This window comes from Juglans regia, chromosome 11 (genome assembly GCF_001411555.2).
Source record: "Juglans regia cultivar Chandler chromosome 11, Walnut 2.0, whole genome shotgun sequence".
In the NCBI taxonomy this organism is placed as follows: domain Eukaryota; kingdom Viridiplantae; phylum Streptophyta; class Magnoliopsida; order Fagales; family Juglandaceae; genus Juglans; species Juglans regia.
The window spans coordinates 24,163,869-24,176,736 of record NC_049911.1 but is presented as its reverse complement, the minus strand read 5'-3'; the positions used below and the strand labels follow the sequence as shown (position 1 = coordinate 24,176,736).

At 31.7% G+C, this 12,868-nt stretch overlaps 1 protein-coding gene across 1 annotated transcript; it reads right to left on the bottom strand.

The window, feature by feature from the left end:
* Positions 1-8,293: 8,293 nt before the first annotated feature.
* LOC109002231 lies at positions 8,294-11,670 on the bottom strand. The gene is made up of 4 exons (XM_035682577.1): positions 11,521-11,670; positions 11,309-11,357; positions 8,957-9,119; positions 8,294-8,312 (listed from the first exon to the last, which is right to left on the bottom strand). Exons 1-4 carry the CDS (start codon positions 11,668-11,670, stop codon positions 8,294-8,296), a joined length of 381 nt encoding a protein of 126 aa, XP_035538470.1.
* Positions 11,671-12,868: the final 1,198 nt, after the last annotated feature.

Sequence of the window (12,868 nt, the reverse complement as noted above, 5' to 3'; positions counted from 1 at the left end):
AGTGACCAAATCCCAAAAAGAAACTTGTGTGAAACAATATAAATGGCTATATTGATTATCGGCCATTGGATAAATAATTTTAAAAATTAGAAAATTAAACAAGTTAATTTTTTTTAAGTCAACACTTGAATTGTTTTCTGTCAATTCATTAATTTTTTGCTATGCATGTTGCATGCGGTATAGATGAAAATTGAAATGTTATAAAAGTAAAATAAAAAAAGGAAATAAAAGGAGGTTGAAGTGTACTTGTGATTAGGGATGTAATCGGTATGGTCTGATATAGTCTTGGGAGTTACGGATCGAAAATTTCGATACATCATTTTTGTCAGACCAGAACGTTAGATATCGGTAGATTCGGTCCAATTTGGTCCTGGAACATTTTTTCCTCTCTTTTGAACAGAAAATTTAATACAAAAAATTAATAAAATTAAAATTAAATTATCTCTTTAACATTTTATATATGATTAATGAATATTAAATAATTTCATTATATATATGGTCAATGGTGATTCTTTGGATGAAAATTATATAATTAACTTATACATCTACTATATAAAATAATATATTATATATATAATATTTAAATATATATATATACATTCAGTCGGTCTCGATTCAGTTCGATCCAAAAAAATCATACCCCGAGAATGACCAATATGACTATCGGTCCAATTCGGTCACTTTTTTCGTCTGGACCAATAATCTGAAAGCCCTATTGGCGATTCATGTTATGAATAAAGAAAATGTAAAAGGAATTGAGAGAAATGAAAGGGGATATTTGGAGGAAAAAATAAACATGTACATGTTATATTATTTCTTGAAAATATCTATTATAAATTCTCTACACTACATATTATTTACATGATATAATTTAATTTTGATCAATTTTTTCGATTTTCAAGAAATGCACCAACCCTATTAAATGCTTCATTAACCCTTCTGTCTCAAATAACTAAATAAAACTCCTTTTCTTTTCTTTTTTCTTTTAATTTTAACTAACCATTTTTAATAACACGACCAAAAGCTTATATAGATTTTCTCTATATTTTATTAAAAATAAATAAATAAAAAGGCAGATAGAGATAAAGGTATAAATGAATGTATTATGCTACTCAGCATCTCATATTATATACTATATATTTTTTTATTTTTTTTTATTTTATTCATATTAAAATAGTTAAGTTGTTCTACTCATTATCCATATATGACCACGTACTTGTTATGAAAAATAAATAAATAAATAAATGAGAATTGCTACATTCATAAAATAATTACACAAAAATAATCTCATAAACTGATTTGATTTTATCTGATCCGTTAGATCTATTTTTTAATAAAAATAACTTTATAATCTGATGAACCACATTAAATCATGTCAGTTTGTAAAATTATTTTTATATAATCTCTTTATGACTAGAGTATTTCTCATTTTACTAAGATGACAGTAAACTATTGTTGACAAAGTCAAGGCTATAATAAAAGTCGGAAAGGACTCAGAAGCAGGATATTCCAATAAAATATGACTAATGTTAGAAATAATTTTAAGTTGAACAAGTTTGACTTATTTTTTATTATTAAAAAATAACTTTTTTATGCGAATTTTAAATTTTTTTTTAAATGATTATGCAAAATTACAATTCTTAAAATTGTAAATATCATTTCTCTTAAAATATATATTTCTTTCGGATTTAGACTTTTCGATAATTTTATAAATTCGTTGTGCTAAGACTGAAAAAAAAAAGATTTATATATAAAATGATTCCACAATATTTATTAAACATTAAATGCTTCCTCAAATAATTTACTTAATTAATTATAAATATTAAAAGATCTACTTTATATATTTATCTCTCTCCTATTATATGTCTTACAATTAAAGAAACTTTAACACATCTAAATTAACGTCTTTCTATATGTTAATATCAATGAAAGGAGACCCGTTGCATTGGCATGGAAACTTTAATTTTCAAACAAGAGTTGTTGGGTGCAATGTATTTTGGAGTTGTTGGAAGGGAAGTCTTCGTCCACTCCTCTAGATCCACTACAAATTAGGAGTCAAAAAAGTCACCTTCTCGACAAGGCAATAAAATGGCCCACGATAGCACACCGTGTTGGGTGGTCTTGTGTCTGTTAGTGCAGTGGATTAGTCAAAGAATAAATATAGATAAAAGTTATTATTAAGAATATTCATTTTGCATACATGATGTGGTATCATCGATCTAGACCACACATCTCCCTAAATGAGTATTGGAAACAATTAACTAGAAGCAGTCACGCAGTGAGTATAAAATGTGCACTACTATAGTGATTTCTCTCTAGCATTACTCTTAGTTAAAATAAACCCATCCTACTTTTAACTATAATAACTTGAATGGTTCAACAAGTTTCATCTCATCTGTAGCAAAGTCATCTTATTCTTATTTGACCCCAATCTATCAGTGCAACAAAACAATTTCCCTTTCTTTTTCTTATTCTTATTTGACCTAGCAACGTCATTTTGATATTTTACGGTTAATTATATTTTATCCATTCAAATTTTTACTCAATTTATAATATGTCTCTGAAACTACTAATTGCATCAAAGTGGACCCTCGAACTTTCAAAACTTCTCAATCTCCCCTTCTGTCTACCATAAGCGTTAAATCTAATAAAAATTCACTGTAAAGATGTAATTTTTATCTAATTTATTGTCATTGACCATATAAAATATAAAATAATATATACTATCAATTAATAATTGAGATGATCATAAAAAAATAAAAATAAAAAAACTACAAGCATTTTCGAAGATGCACGAATGCACTACACAACAATTTCATCTCTAGTTTCTATGCTCCTATTGATTTTGCCAACCTTAAGGAATTTGACATTTCAATTTCCTTAATACTAAGATCATGACTAGAAACAATGCAATCTATATCATTTAAATCTCATTGAGTACTCAATAATGATAATGTACTCAATAACTGTACAGGGCTCAACTTTCTCTCATTTAGATTATAAAATCTTACTTTAGTCTGATTATCCATACATATATATGCCTTAAATGAATATACAACTCAAAGAATAAGTCATTAAGACTACCTTACTAAAAACACAATATAAGTTCTACACCATTATTTTTTAATTTTACTATAGTTCTCAAGGAGTTGATAAAACAAATCAGGGTTATGACTTGATTAATAATACTTTTCATGGCACTTACAATTTCAATCCAATTCGACGATTTTCACATTTCTACTAGCTGCATTTCCTCCTCATGAGAAGTCTTTCAAGAATTACCAATAACTTGAGATTTTTCATATAGCAGATAGATAAATTCATACCTTAAAAATCATCTATGAAAGTAACGAAATACTTCTATCTATCAAACATTATATAGAAAAGGTCTACATGTATCTATATGTCTTATCTCAAGAAACTCCATATTCCTTGTCTCATTTTTTCTTAATATTTTTTCTTTGCTTTCTTTTTTTACAAATCAACACACATATTGAGATTAGAAAATCTAAATGCAAAAAATCTTTTATTTACTAATTTTTACAACTTTTATTTAGAATTATTCTCCAAAATTTTATGCCACAAATAAAATTTTTCTTTAATCATGCTTCAAACTTCTATGCCATAAATTATAAAAGTTTTTCATAAATAATATTTCGCATAGTTTCAATACATGCCTATAAGTATAGAAAACTTTTAACAAAAGCATTATGAATGCATAATGAATAAATTTTATTGGAAGGAAAAAATAGAACCAACATAAATGCCATTTTGAAATGAGTTAAAACATGAACATTTGTGCTCGAGTTCATAAGTATAAACATTTATACAATTTGATTTGAAACTTATACAGACAAAATAAATAAAGATAAACATTTGCACTCAAGCTTAATCCCAAAAAATGTATCAACATAGATAAGATCTTATTCGAAACTTACTTTTCAAATAATAATACCTCTTAAATAAACCATTAGATACAAAAAGAATAAGATCTCACCATTTTCATTTCTAAAGTTCAAGGTCTGATATGTAGTAGTTAATTTCATCTTCTTAAATATCATACATTTATCACCCTTACCACTATTTAATACTTGATGTTAGAATTAAAATTAAAATGGATAAACCAAGATCTAGAACTAGAGTCATTCCCAAATGAGGCCTTAATGTAAAACTCACATGCTCATATTTCTCTAAAACTAGAGTCATCTGTACAGGAAACCTTGTAATGATATTCATATACTTAATGCAAGAAACACATTTTGATCACGTTAATACCTTGAGTTCAACACTCATAGACAATAACAAATCATTATGTATGAACTAATAGTGTCAATGAGTTTCCTCCTTCACTACAAGGTTCAACACTTTTACCAGCGATTATGTATCGCTGGCTATACCCACAAAATCGCTGGCATACATCTAGCCCAGCGATTTTTATGTCGCTGGAAGATCGCCGGTATTAACGCCCTACTTTAGATCTAGTCCAACGGAAGCCAAGAATCGCCAAGAAATATTTTCTTTACCGGCGAATAAAATTCGCCGCAAATAGTACCATTTATCGTCGCAATTGCAATGTTCAATTCAGTTGTTAATCGTTGGGAAAGTTCAATTCCAGCGATTTAATATTGTCGCTAAAAGATGAAAAATCGCCGGCAATAGACTAAATGGTTTTGAAATAACAATTGCGGTGATAAAAATTTGCCGGTATACATCAATACCAACGATTTTTAAAACGTTGCAATTGAGTTATTGATTTTGTGAACTCAGTTGCAGCGATCATTATATCGCTGGTATTAATCTATACCGGCAAATTGCAGTCGTCGTGAAAAATAAAATAAATTGCCGCTTAATAAAATTGGTGGGAAAACTTGTAATATTCGCCGCAAATACTCTAAAATGCCGGTAAAAGTTATTTCCTGCGATATATAGTCACCGGAAATAATAAGTTTAGTGTCAAAAATTATTTCAGACGAAGTTTAATCGCCGGAAAAGATATTTCACAAAATAAAATAAAAAATCCACAAATTAAATGAACACAGGAACTCATTAAATGACAGGAGCAAAAACTAATTGAAACTAGCCCAGTTTTAAAACTGGTTCTTGACTCACGAGACCCATTTGCTGCCTCAGCCACTTCACTTGAAACTTCTGAATTTCAATTCCATCAAGTTTAATATGACCAGAATCAGGTTCATAAAACCTTTGCAGCAATGAGATGACTGTGGATTTCTCACTCCCACTTTCTCCAACAAAGGCAACTATCTGAGAAAAAAAAAAAAATTAGTACCAATGTGAACAACTTGTTCGAGTTTTTTGTGCTAGTTGTTGAAAACACCAAAAGTACTGAGCCATACGAACCTTGTTAGAATGGATAGTCAAGCTAAGGTCATGGAAAATCTGAACATCTGGCCTGCATGGATACTTAAAGCTTACATGACGGAACTCAATTCCTCCTTTGAAATTGTCTAAAGTTATACTAGACTCATCACTTGCATCTATCTTCGATTGCTGGTCTATTATTGCAAATATGGAAGAAACAGCATTCTTGGCTTTGCCAGTATCTAGACCCATGGAACTTGTTTGAGAAACTCCCGTGGCTGCCATGGTCAAAGCAAAGAAAACCTGAAAACAAAGCATCCACCATTATTTTACTTAACAAGGTCTCAAGAGTTCATGCTCTTGTTTGATTTTTTGTATTACTGTTCAAATCGTTGGAAAGCCTGTTAAAAGCAGAGAAGGAATTCATACTTGGAAAACATCTGAGGATGTTGCTTTCCCTGCCTCAACCAGTTGAGCTCCTGTATAGAAAAATGTAGCATAGGCAAGAAACAACAAGCCAAAAGATGTCCCATACCCTGTTCCAGTGATCAAGCCTTGCTTTATCCCTGCCTTCCTTGGGCCTTCACATTTGCTTCTGTATAGATTCATCACCTTCTCTTCAGCACAGAAAGAAGCAACAGTTCTTATACTCCCAACTGCATCATTGGCAACTTGGCTTGCTTCCACATACATCATCTTCAACCATACAATTGAGATTTTGAGGGATCAACTTTCCAAATAATATACTTAAAGAGTGATGAAAAATCAGATATATATATATACTCAAGAGTTTTATTTATTGATTTAAAATCTCAATTGTATACAAAAAATTGATTTAAGAAAGGGAAATGCTTTGCATCTGCACTGAATCCTTTCATCTCTGTAGTCACCAAAACAAAAAGAGATAAAAAGGAGTTGATTAGTTTTAGAGCAGACCTTTGCATCTGCACTGAATCCTTTCATGAACTTTAATTGAGCATATGCATTGATACCAATCATGACACCAACTTCAACTTTAGCTATACCAACACATGACAACATAACATTTGGTGCTCCCAATCATCACACCAAGTTCAACACAGACTCACAAATTTACTTTGTTTCTCACATCAAACTTGAAACAGGAAACAACAAACAAATAAATATAAATGACAAACTTACAAAAACAACAAACAAGAAATGAACAAAGCATATCGATCTGTTAAAAAACCTAAGGTTAATATAACACACTTGTCATCTTCAAGTTATATGGGGTAATTACTTAAACAAAGAGCAAACACCTTTTCCCCATGCAGGTGTGTTAATGTGCTTGCATGTGATCAACTCATGAGTTGGATATAGATCAATATATAAATCTTTTCCCCATGCAACTCCGTAATTAATTACATGCATGGATATTAAATCATCTCATGCATAATAAGCTGGCCGGGTGATCTTCAGTGAAACTAACAACTGATCCTAATTGCCTAGTTGTGATTTAAATGCATGCATGATTTTTGGTTGTCAAGAAGGCAAAAGATCAGAGCTCCTTACCTTGAACAGTGGACGTCGCGCATCAGAAATCTCCTCGTGCTTCAAGCATTCGCAGTTTAAAGCCTTTTCAAAATCTCCCTAGAGATATATATATATATATATGTCCAAATAGCTAGTGAGAAAATCATGTGCATGCTTGATTCGTATAACCATGCATGTAAGAAGCCTTTATATACATCCATAAGAGAGAAAAAGGGGCCGGGAAAAAGGAAGAAAAATGGTTAATGACTTATTTACAAACTAATGTTAATTTGTATATGAGTTTCTTGTATAAAATTTCTGTATAGACCTACTACGCGCGTACTTATCCCGTGAACAAATTTAAGGTATGTTGTATGTGTAGCTTATGAACTTGAGATTTTTCGTCTATGCTCTTAGAGTTTCATCTCTACAAAATTTTGTATTTTTTCATTATCTATAGAGTTTGTAAAAATATTGTTAATTATTTTACAGTTTTCACATAGATTTTGGTTTTGCTTTTTGTATAATCTATTTGATAATTGGATTGAAAAGTCAAAATGGCAATATTGTGATTGAGATAATTTATTAAATTGGTCATAATTAGCATAAAATTAATATATATTGAACCCTTCTAGGTTTATATACCTGGTCTATCCTAGAGTTTTCAATAGGTATTAAAGGCGATGTTATGGTACTTTTCAATAATTAGTATCAAGCTAGGTGGGATTCACTCACTTTGGATTAATTTTCTAAGTGACCCTAGCTAGGCTTAAGATCATCACTTCATATGGATAAACTCAATCTCTCGCATCAAGACCCTATTTTGATGGTAACAATTATGCCTACCGGAAAGTTTGCATGAAAATATCAAAGAATTAGGTGTCAGGAGTAGTCTAGAGGGAAAAGGCTCATTAAGTGGGATAGAGTCAAACTCAGATGATTTTTTTCTCAACCAAGTTCAATATCGGTGCTAGCTGCTAGGGTTTCAAAGGATAAATTTTCTTTCGTGTGTAAAATTATAGATGAGATCAAAGTTTCGTGAGCTACATTAATATGGGAAGAAATGTAATAGACAGCTGCATCATGGAACCCATAGATGTCTTTATTTGGTAACCTCTCCCAGCAATACTCCCGCCTAAATCCTATCTTAATGCACAGTAGCATAAGCCCAGAAGAGGGCGGAGGAAAGAGCTTCCATGAAAAACACACGTGAATTGCAGGTAGACTTGCCAAATGCATGAAGAAACATAGCTGAAGAGTCAAAGCTCAATGTCTCTCTGCCACAATATCTGTCCCCTTTCCAAATAAAAAAAAAAACCCTCCCTTTCTTTCCTTAGATCACAGAGAAGTAAGAGAATGAAAAAAAAAAGCATAAGAATGATACACAAATTATCTTCTCCCTTTAATCATAAATATAAAATTTAAACGCATCCCGGGTATTAACTCTGATAATTCCATTGTATATCAAACAAATAAAAACTCAAGGTTGAGCCAGTTTCCTGTATGATCATAGCAAATACATATAACAAAACAAACTCACCCTCTTTCAAAATATAAAATATATAGTTTTAAATACACCATATATAAACTTGTAACAAAGTTAGCATTTAAAAAAGGGAATGGCACTCGCAAACTAGAAATCACGTTACATTTTTCATTTCTACTTTCCCAAATAATTCATCTGAGTCAATTAGAAACATGCAGCCAAAGGGAAAGGAAAGAGGGGAGGGTTGGGGGTGGGGGCACCATTTTCAGATGCGCTTATTAGGTGAAAAACGATTGGAGCTACCACTTATCTCATCCTCATTATTTCACCTATTCCAGGTAAAAGACTCAATTTTACATGTTCCACATCCACTTCTTGGAACCATATTTCATTTACTGCTTGCTAAAAATAAAACATTGAACAACACAACAAAGTAATAAGCATAATTTATGGGTAGACATAGCATAAAAAACAACAAGCAAAACAAATAACAAAAAGAATTATAAAGTTCAAATCAATTTCAACCAAAAGTTCTCAAAACCCAAATTCTCAGCTTGTATATACTGACAATATTCATTTTAAGGGCTTGTTAGAATCCACAAAATCATTACCAGCATTTGGCACCGCAAGTTAATTAATTAAACAACGATAAAGTACCTGTCTTGTGCAGAGTAGGTTAGCACATTTCCATTAACATCATCAAATTCGGGCCATTTCAGAGACTCGGACTCAAACAGAACAAAACCAAATTCTGGTTTTCCCCTCCGTATGTACCCCGTACAAGATAAAGGATATCCCGTACAAAATGTAGGAAAAATCCCTAAAACCCATGGACACGCACGGTTTAAATTCATTTCACAGAAATTTCATGGGAGTGGAAATTAACTTGAAGTGAATGTGGGTGTATTCGTGAGAAGCAGAGAAGGAGAAGGGTCGTACCACCGATCGACAACTCAGAACTCCAACAATGAACACAAATGCGCAGTAGCAAACCCACGAAAAATCTGTAGAGAAGAGAGAGAGAGAGGGTCTACTATGAAGAGAGAGAGAGAGAGAGAGATGAAGAGAAATACCTGTAGGTTTTTTGCGCACCGTGCGAGAGACGAAGATGGATTGGGGAGAGAGGGAGGAGCGGATGGAGGGAAATGAACAATGGCAAAAGGTGGGCGAATTAAATTTTAAGATTTGTATTGCGGCGAGTTATTATCGCCGCAGAAAATAAACTTTCGCCGCCAAGATGCGAAGCTCATGCAGCGATTAAGAAAACCGGATGCAAAATTCTTATTTGCGGCGACTAAACTTCGCCGCAAATATCCTATTAAATTCGGTACAAGACTCACGAATTTTACGGCGATTTTTAATTCGCTGCTACAGTAAAAACATTTTGCAACGAAAAAAGTCGCTGCAATAGTTCAAAAAATCGCCGCAATAAATGAACCATGAATTCCACTTCGAAATGTCTTATGAATTAAGTTGCAACTCAACGGCGAATTAATAATCGCCGCAAAAAATGATTATTTGCGGCGATTTTTTTTGCAGCAATCTAAAAATCGCTGGAAAATGTCTGATTTCTTGTAGTGCTTTCAGAGTGAACCCTGACATATAAAATGTTCCTCCAATTTTAAATTCGATAGATGAATTATCTGTATCACCAGAATTCTCATTTGAGAGTAAATGCTGACATACAAACAAAGTGTTTCTTCTAATTTTAAACTATGTGGATGAACTAGTTATATCATCAGAATTCTCACTTAGAAATAAACTATGACATACAAAGTATTCCATTCAATTTTAAATTCTGTGAATGAACTAGTTGTATTATCATAATTCTTCCTTTGAAGTAAACTTTGACATACAAAATGATCCTCCAATTTTAAATTCTGTAGATGAACTAATTGTATAATCAGAATTCTCTTTTGGGAGTAAACTCTGACATATAAAATATTCCCTCTAGTTTTAAATTTTATGAATGAACTAGTCGTATCGTCAGAATTCTCCTTCGAGTAAACTATGACATACAAATTATTCCCTCCAAATTTAAATTTTGTGGATGAACTAACTGCGTCATCAAAATTCCTCTTTTAGAAATAGTTCTTGACATATAAATTATTTACTTCATCTTTACTTTAATAGATGAACTAATAGTGCTGTCAAAATCTCTCAATCAGGGAAAAAAAAAAAAAATCTGTCACTTAGAAGTGAACTTTTATACACAAAAGTGTTGCCTACATCGTACCCATCTAACTATAGATATTGAGAAACGTCCAACGTATAGGTGTAGGTTTACGCAAGCCAAGCCTCTATTTGAATGATCTAACTGTCAAGCTGGCATTCAAATCAGCTACCAGTAGCTAGCAGATTGGCTGCAGGCATATTAGTCATTCAAACTGCCGACGATAGTACTATAAATAATTGTGACGGTACCACAGGCATATCAGTCATCCAAATGTTAAAATTACTGTGAAAAATATGATAGCAAATGAGTTAGGGGTGTACAGAATAATTGTGAGAAATACTTAAGCTTGTCAGGGAGAGCTCGATAATATCTTTAGGGATATTAAAGATAAAGTGTGACAAAAGATAAATAATTCGAAGAATTAATTTTTATCTAAACAGTTATTCAGGACATTCCAAATTATCATATGAATGTTTTCAAGTTGCCTAAAAAGAAAAAATGTGTAAGGGGCATAAACACAATGATACGAAGATGCATTATGGCCAAGCCTTTCTTTGGCTTGATCACCATCTCAAAGATCAGTTCCGATGTCGGAGGCTCAAACCAGTGATCCTCGACGTCATTCCAATCAGCTATTACGGCCTGCTTCTTGGGATCCCAGAAAATTAGCTCCTCCTTTTATGACGTATTCATGGCCCCATGCCTCATATTATTGCTCTTGATTCTGCACTCAATATTCAGTTTCATTTCATTAATTAACCAGATCGAGATGTTTGGTAAAAGTGCACAGATTTCATCAGGATGGCATTATAATTTATATATCTCTTGCTTACCGAATTGTTTGATGCCATCGTCCTCGTATACTGGAACTTGACCAAATGGCTGCACATATAAACAAAAAAAGAATGAATAACTTTCTAAATGATGCCATGACAGATTCTTTTACTCTTTGCAGATTCCAATTAACGTGTTAATCAATTAATGGGGACAGAAGATTGAAAAAAGAAAAAACCTATGGAGGTGGTGGCAATGACTTAACACTCACAGAAAAGAAAAGGTTTCTTCTCATGCACTCTCCAGCATCAAGATCGACAGAAACAAACTCATGAAAATCAAGTCGGTGCTCAAAGAGGCATGCCAGAACCTTCAATGTGTCCGGTGAGTTAAGGCTGCCGTACACTTTCCGGTCTGCCATTTGTGTATAAATGTTGACTCACCTTCCGGAACTACCAACCGATATTGTACTGATCGATGGAAGAACGAATTAGATGAGGTCGGTTAAAGGACAGACATTTAAATAAGAAGTTGGTAACAAGCCGTTCCCTATCCTGAGCCAAAAGAATGGGCCTAACCTGATCCATGAGGGATAATGGGCCCGACTTGATCGGCCTAGATAAGCATACTGTAGGCTGAGCCTCTATTTTTGCAATCAAATATCATTGACTGATTTCATTGAGAGCAGTGTTACTGTTTAATTTGTTATTTTCGATGTGACAGATATCACAATGATCTCAAAGATAGAAAAACTCTATAGTTCTGCACTCCAATCAGTGTTTTGTTCTGGGAAGAAACATTTAGAAAAGAGTTATTTTATTTTTAAATTAGTGTATAAAATAAATTATTTAATTAAATATTTAAATGATAAGATTTGATTTGTAAGATTTAAATTTTAAAATTTATTTTAAAATTAAATTATATCATATAAATATTTTATTAGACGTGTTCTACGCACCAACTTAAAAATATAATTTTTCTTTAGAAAAAGTACTAAATTATGACTTACGAGAACTTCCGTATTTTGTGAAAAAATAAAGATTGAAATGGGATTTTTGTCATAAAAGCATATGAGGAAGAACGAGATTTCAATAAAGATAATTGCTACATTTATTAAAAAAAATACAAAGGTAAAATTATAATTCTATATATAATTATGAAATGTATAAACGCAACATAATTATTTTAAAAAAGAATATGATCTATTATTAAAAAATTATTTTTTTTATGTGAGTCTCATATTTTATTTATTTTTTTCAAAACGATTATACAGCAATTACACAATTCACGATTCTCAATTTCATATTAACTTTGTAATAACAATGTCAGTCTAGGATAAACAAAAAATTAACTTAAAAATTCAACATAAAAGAAAACTGGTTGACACAATGACACATCAATAAGCAGGGGCGGACCAGCGATTGCCCCCAAAAATTTTAAAAACATTTAATGGTTTTTTTAAAGACATCCTAATTAATATAAAGATAATTTGTCCCCCTAAAATATTTTTAAAAATCGCATTTAGTACTTAATTGTTTAGGTTTCTTTTAGTTTTCGAATAATTTTTCATACTTAAACCTATTTTTTGTCATTAATAAAATCTCTTTTTTTTTTTTTTT

Bases quoted from the DNA above. Each gene is read 5' to 3' on its own strand.
- LOC109002231 (XM_035682577.1), bottom strand. From the start codon at position 11,670: ATGGCAGACCGGAAAGTGTACGGCAGCCTTAACTCACCGGACACATTG. The intron at 11,358-11,520 runs GTGAGTGTTAAG...TTATATGTGCAG, and splicing joins GAAGAAACCTTTTCTTTTCT to CCATTTGGTCAAGTTCCAGT. The intron at 9,120-11,308 runs GTAAGCAAGAGA...CATGGGTTTTAG, and splicing joins CGATGGCATCAAACAATTCG to GGATTTTTCCTACATTTTGT.